The sequence below is a fragment of the Epinephelus moara genome, chromosome 14 (genome assembly GCF_006386435.1).
Source record: "Epinephelus moara isolate mb chromosome 14, YSFRI_EMoa_1.0, whole genome shotgun sequence".
Lineage (NCBI taxonomy): Eukaryota > Metazoa > Chordata > Actinopteri > Perciformes > Serranidae > Epinephelus > Epinephelus moara.
Genome location: NC_065519.1, coordinates 39070888 through 39078206, shown reverse-complemented (window position 1 = coordinate 39078206; position 7319 = coordinate 39070888). Strand labels below are relative to the sequence as shown.

At 40.5% G+C, this 7319-nt stretch overlaps 1 protein-coding gene across 2 annotated transcripts in view; it reads left to right on the top strand.

The window, feature by feature from the left end:
* The first annotated feature begins 1108 nt into the window (after nucleotides 1-1108).
* The window catches only part of galcb (galactosylceramidase b), a 32937-nt gene continuing 26726 nt past the window's right edge, over nucleotides 1109-7319 (top strand). The window contains exons 1-4 of one of the 2 annotated variants that reach the window (XM_050061961.1): nucleotides 1109-1309; nucleotides 1430-1498; nucleotides 1583-1646; nucleotides 6189-6302. In XM_050061961.1, coding sequence (XP_049917918.1) covers nucleotides 1169-1309; nucleotides 1430-1498; nucleotides 1583-1646; nucleotides 6189-6302 — 388 coding nt within the window. In that variant the 5' untranslated portion in view covers nucleotides 1109-1168. The remainder of the gene's footprint in view (nucleotides 1310-1429; nucleotides 1499-1582; nucleotides 1647-6188; nucleotides 6303-7319) is intronic. The other variant, XM_050061960.1, reaches the window with a different exon arrangement.

Here is a 7319-nt window from a genome sequence, read left to right as displayed (position 1 = left end):
GAAACACTGGGTGTTTTGTAAAAAATAAAGTATATTGAGTTACGTATCAACTAAAGTATTATGATGCTAATGGGTTACATTTATGTTCTGTTTCAGCAGTTATTAACTCTGAAATCAATCTGATCAGCGTTATGCGTTTTACAAAGAAAGATTGCATTTAGATTTTGAAGAATTCTATAATTTGAACTTCGAAATTTGTTAAAATATTAATTTTTATAGATTTAATTGTGAAAACCTTCAGTTTTTTGTATAATATAATACTATATGTTTCGGTAGTGACAAATTTTGGGAGAGGAAAAACATTCCAAAACAGTCTGAAAATACAATATAAAAATCTACAGTCATTTTACTAGATATGTGACCTTTACATATGGTACAATATATATATAGGGACAAAGTTTTGGAAATAAAACATACAAAATTTCAAAATATTTCCAGCCTGACTTTGCACACATTCAGTAGAATGCCCCAGATATATACATGCATGCATCTACACACATACTGTATATAGTGCACATACTCATATACACACATATACATACACATATACCAGCTGAGAATCATCAGTCCACAGAGTCACCGGCAGCAGCCACAACTTGGAGCAGGTCAAACTCAGCAGTCTTTAATTAGCTGTCGCCGTCTCTCAGGGCAACCACAACCTCAGTTCACTAGTTCTTTAAAGGTTTCAAAACTTCTAAATGAACCTTTAGGCAATGTTTCAGGAAGGTAACCTCTTTGCTGGGATGGTTATCAATTTATGTCTGCTCTTTTCAACTTGCATTCTTAGTAGACTTTATTACACAAAAGGCAAACTGTCATTGTAGTTATAATTGACAATTGCCAAACCATACATTTTCATGATTTGGTGTCCATTTAAAGATCGATTTTTTTTAAAAGACATCTTAAAAGAAAATTTTGATCTTTCTTTTTAAGTGCTGTCATTTATTTTAAACTAACGTTAAATTGATTAAAATTAAGGAAAGAAGACACTTGATAATTGGGAAGCTGAAGAATATATGTTTATCTGCATGTAAAAGAGTTTGTTATATTTGTATGTATTGAGACCACGTGACCGCTCAGCAAGGCTGTCATGTGACGTACAGAAGGAGTGAGCGTGCATAGCAGCCGCGCGCAGGCGTCCAAAGCTCCCAGTTTCGAGTTCAGCAGGATGGGACACGGAGTGCTGGCTGTCACTGTTTTATTTCTCAGTTTGTCTTTGAGTTTCTCCTCTCCTCAGACTTATGTCCTGGACGATAACGAGGGCGTTGGGAGAGTTTTTGACGGAATTGGAGGTTTGAGCGGCGGAGGGGTGAGTTCAGTCAGTTTTTCTTATCTACTTCCTGGTCCGACACTGTCCATAAGAGGACAGAATCTTTCTGTTATCCTTATTCTGCTTCTCATGTCACATTTTATTTGCTGCTTCCTCCAGGCGACGTCTCGTTTACTGGTCAATTACGCTGAGCCTTACCGCAGCCAGATATTAGACTACCTTTTCAAGGTATGATACGATGCAGGTCATACAGTTTTACTGAAAGTAACGTTACATGGGAACCAACTGGAAGAGTTTCTTTTCTGTCTTCAGCCAAACTTTGGAGCCTCTTTGCACATACTGAAGGTGGAGATTGGAGGAGACGCTCAAACTACTGGTGAGAGATATTTGATTGAACTATAAGTTTAAAAAAATAAATAAAAAAAATTGATTGATTAATATTTCAACATGCTAATTGCCATAAAATAGTGAACAATGGCCAGTTCAAGTTCCTTGAGCCCAAGATGACACCTTCGAATTACAGTCTAAGGCCCCGATCACACAGAAAGCGTTTTACATGTTGGGCTGTACTGTACTGCTATTTAAAATATATATATATATTTTACAATAATTAGTAGCTAGTTACTAAAATGGACAGGCAGATGGTACTTGCTGTAGCTCTGGTTGAGGGTGAGAGGCTGTCAACAAATAGTTTGCTGGGCACAGGGAAACTGAGATCTTTGTGGGTACATGAGTCCCTAAAAAAGAGGGTGGATCAGAGGGCAGGGGCGTAAATATAGACAGTGCAGGCAGTGCGGTTGCACTGGGGCCCATGGAGTGGAGGGGCCCGATCTATAACAAATTATAAACTTATTCTACATAAACTATTTCAAAAATATATAATTTACCAATAAAAATCGATCAAGTTAAACTAATAATTTCCTATTTTCTTTTGTAGATTTGTCTCATACAGACATGTAATGAAGATTGCTGTATGATATGTATGTTAATGTGTCCAGTATCAAGTATCTGCAAGTGGATGTACTGTAAAAGCAGCAGTAAGACGCACTGTTGCTAAAATATATGCACTTAAAAGTGTGTGTGTGTGTGTGTGTGTGTATGTGTGTGTGCTTCATAACTTGTAACTAGGGCGTAATAGGGCCCCTCATAATAGCGTGCACTGGGGCCCATTGTAACTACCTTACGCCACTGTCAGAGGGAGTACCACCAGTTGGTCCAGGATCTTCGCCTTCATAATGGCCGTTTAAAAATATTTTTCAATACTCATCTGTGTGAAGGAGTGAACATCCAACGTCAGAGTTAATTACTAACGAGCGGAACCTTACGGCCGGGCTCCACCGGCTGCAAACGTAAGCGTCACGTCAGCGTAACGTCGCGGCGTATTCATTTGGGCTCCACTGACTGCGTACGTAAGCGACACGTAAAGAAGCCAGCGGGGTTGTTTACCGTTTGCTGAGCCGAGAGGCTGCATGAAATGTTAAAGCATTTCCCACCTAAGTTATTACATATATTTGAGTTATCTACAAGTTTACTGTACTGTTTGTCATCTACTCGCTTTCAAATGTCCGCCACGGACATTTACACAATGTCACGGATAAACATGGGTAAATGCATGAAAAAAAATCATCACATATCACCTCTGATAATGGTTTATTCATTTAAAAACACATTGTGCTCGTTTAGCACACTATTTCATGTAGTTTTTATCTGCTGGAGGGTCGCGTAGGGGAGCGTAGCGCGACAAAAATAGAAGAGCCGCGTAAAATAGAGAGTTGTCGCGTGACAGGCGGTGGTTGACGCGCCGCTCCCGTTGCCGGTGCAGCCGCTGTAATTGATTAACGGGGGCGAGCTGCTACGGGACTCGCGCTGCAGTTAACACTACTAACAGCGTGAGTTAATGTCTCTGCACATGTTGAGCTTCCAGCTATGTTAATACAGACACAGGCTAATATAACATGATGAGTTAGAGTTGTTCGGACCACTTTTGGACTTGTTTGCCCACATATTTGTACCGAGAGGTCTTTGGATCCGTTCTGCTACTACGTCTGCTTCTTCTTCTTCTTCTTCTGGCGGACCAGGTGCGTTAAGTGTGTCTTTACGATGCATACCGCCACCTATTGCACCGGAATTGTAACGACAAGCTACATTCACAGACAGTGAGTTCCATTATAATGTGTTTATGAGCGAGGTCGAACAGGTAGCGCCAAAAGCATAAAAATCTATATGTGGCGGAGATAATTTATCCGTGGCGCACCGCCACAGATAAATGAATGTATGGGAAACACTGGTACGATAACCGTCTCAGATAATATCACGGTTTCACGGTATCATCGTATTACAGAATTTATATTATCATCTGTCAGAATGACCCTTTAAGGCAGTGGTTCCTAACTGGTCCAGCCATTGTGTCCAGATTTCTCTTCTTTTCTTTCTGCTTTAAGGAATGAAAACAGAAATATTATTTGTGGTTGAACAAATGTTTTTTTTGCTATAATTAAAACTAGAAACCACTGGAACCAGTGGAAGTATGTGTAAAAAGTCTCCCTTTAAAAATAACTAAAATAAAAGGGAGATTCTCCGTCCAGTTGCATTTTTTCCCCCAATATCGTCGATAAGCAATTGTACACGGTATGATAACCATCAACTCAACGGTATATCTTGAAACTGTTATATCTCTGCAACCACACTTGGAGGCAGTTTGACAACCTGCTGTCTATTTTCAGGCCTAGCATAACAAAAATGAATAGCCTACCAACTACAGGGAGTCCATTGGTCCTGCCAGGCGACTGAGCACCACCACTTTTTCCTGTTTACCAACTGTTAACTTGTTGTCGTGACCACCACAGAAGGCCCACCTCTCAAATCATCCGACTGGACAATGGGGAAAAAAGCGAAGATGACATGGGGTGCTTTTTGGCTCTGAGCTGAAGTTTTTTCAACTCGAGGAGTTCAGAGCGCTCCGGCAAAAACGTCAGGGGTCTGGAGTGCAGAATAGTGTTGCACAGTATACCGGTACTAAGATAGTACCGCGGTACTAGAGTATTCCAAATGGTACTATACTGCATTTGGAAAATACCGGTACTTTGAAATTGATTCAATTCATTAATTTAGTTAATTTATTTTACTCATTTATGCACACAAACGCCTTTCTTGTTCCTATTGGAGCACAGATTGCACAAGTGGTGTGTATGACAACACCTGTATCAACATCCGCAGCTGGCGCACGTGAAAAAAGACGAGAAAGTCTGCCTCGCAAAGGGAGACAACACGAGACAACACAAACTTGGTGGAACATTTGAGTTACCAAACCGTGACGTCCGTACCGAGGTACTTACCGAACCATGATTTTTTTGGTACCGTTACACCCCTACTATTTATTGTTCTAAAGGTTTGTATCCAGAAGGACTTTTCCTTAGGAAAAGTACCGAAGAGTATCGAAAAGTATTGAAATTCATATTGGTATTGGTACCGAAACAACGATTTTGGTATCGTGACAACACTAGTGCAGAAACACGAGGCACATAGCAACGCAAACACAGCGAGCAAAAAGCTTAATTCTCATAAAAAAAACAATACAAAACGCTGTCTCAAGCTGCCAAAACACTTTCTGTGTAATTGGGGCATTAAACCCAAAGACGTTTAATTTACAGCACTATAAGATTGAGTTAAGTTGAAAATTCCCACATTTAAGGAGGTGGAAGCTGAAAAAAGTGTCAAAAATGCATTTTGACAATGAACTGATTGTTAAAATTGCCATTGTCAGTACCAACATTTAGTGGTGAATGTATTAACCTCTGGTGTTTTTAAATGTATCCTGAAATATGATGAGTAGTAAGTGTCATTTTAAAAGAATATTAATTTAACAGTGAGATTATAATATGAAAAACAACATTACTTCAAAATGTCTAAAGTATTAAAACGTAAAGGTGGTGTTATGTCAGCTAGGGATGTGTTAGGAGTGATAGGGGGATTATAGTTCCTCTTTTCTTTTCCTTTTCCTTGTCTTTCATTTATGTTTTGGACTGGTTTCCACTGAGAAATAAAGGTATGGTTGAGCTGTGTGTTTGTTTACGTCACGTCATTGAGGTGCGCACGTACCCTCTGGAGTTAGTTAATGAGGTGACAAGATTCAGGTGTGTGAGTGTGGCAGAGGAAAATGTTTGCAGCCATGCCATGAGGTGTTGCCCCGTTTGAATGCACCTAGCCTGCGTACCTGGTAAGCTGGCCTACCTGTGTTATTTCTCGTGCCTGGCAAACCAGTCTGCTGTTCCGTTCTTTCCTGATCCCGTACAGGAGAGGGAGCGAGCAGAGAGGGAGAGAGAGCGGAGCGAGAGAAAGGGAGAGTAGTACGCAAGAGGGAGGGGGAGAGAGGTGTTTCAGCTTGAGTTGGCAAAGGTGGCAGCAAGACAGCAGGAGCAGAAGCTAGAGCTAGCGAGAATGGCACTTGAACAGGAGAACTTGACTAGTCCGTAACAGATGAGAATCGAGAACTGGTTCCATTTGAGAATCAATAGCAAACTGGACTCTGAATCCTATGTCTTTACGCCTATCAGTTTATTTTTTAAAAGCTGGCATGTCTCTCTGAAAACAGCGCATTGCAAAACAATAACCTCAAATGACTTACCTGCTGAAAACTTGCAACAAGAAAGAGTCATGGTGGAGAGGAGTAGTGAACCAGAATTGTTTCCTTTCCAACTCATCCTGTGCTATCCATGTACAGAAGACAGGGCTCTAATAGTAAGCCAGATGTCATATAGTATAATGTAACTGTTTTGATATTCTGGTAGTATAGTATTTTGCATCAGGGCCATGGATAAACCCTGTATAAACCTTGTATCCATAGATGACATATTGAAAAATGAGTTAACTTTGCAATTCCCTGTCTCGTGCATTTCATTGGACTATTATGTTTTTCAAGATGGAACGGAGCCGTCACACATGCACTATGAGAATGATGGGAACTACTTCCGAGGGTACGAGTGGTGGCTGATGAAAGAGGCCAAGAAGAGGAATCCAAATATCACGCTCATAGGTAAGAAGCATAATGTGGTTCCTTCTGCTCTGCACTCCAGGAAGTTCAAACAAACAGCTGGTAAAGGTGCAGTCTGCAATTCTAATCCAGTACACTTTTTGTCACATTTAGCAAATATTTTCTCACAGTCCGCTAGTTGTTCTGTGTTCACTGAAAGGAAATCTGGTTTTCATACACGTACATAGCCCTGGCTCCATTAATAGGAAACAAATAAAGTGAGGTGATGTGCCTCAAGTGCCGCTATGGGGGGCCCCCAGGGATATTATTCAGAATTACCTCTCACACACACACACACACACACACACACACACACGTGAAATGCTCTTACATACACTACTGAAACACTCTCACACACACTATCAGTATATGAGAGCATTTCACATGTGTGTGTAAGAGCGTTTCAGTAGTATATGCGAGTGAATAATTTTTCAGTAGTGTGTGTGAGATCGTTTCAGTAGTGTATGTAAGAGCATTTCACATGTGTGTGTGAGAGGTAATTCTGAATAATGTCCCTGGGGGCCTCCCATATGCCACTTCTAGCACACACTGTACATATTGCGCTGCAGCTTGTTAACAGATGACCACACAAAGTTATTACTACTTTTACTGAAAAACCTGTACTTACTCCACCTCTGCATTAGAAAATGTAGGGGCGCACCTTAAATAGTCCTGCAACACAATTATTCATATTTTTGGCTATATGCAGTCTATTGTATATTAACATAGAACATCACAGAGATTTCTGGTTAGTGGGATGTGAGGATTCATAAAATAATATCAGTACAGATGTGAAGCCCTGACTATATCTTTCTGATCTTAAAGGAACAGTTCAACATTTTGGCAAATTCGCCTATTGCCGTAATCCCTATAGTCATATGAGTAGGTACATTACCTTTAATTGTCAGTGCGTGCTGTTCTGAGATCGGTGGAGCAGAGCTTCCCGCTGAAATGGAGGTGAACGGTACAGGTCCCTCTCTCCCTCAAAACTAATCAAATACACCATCAAATGACTCCAAA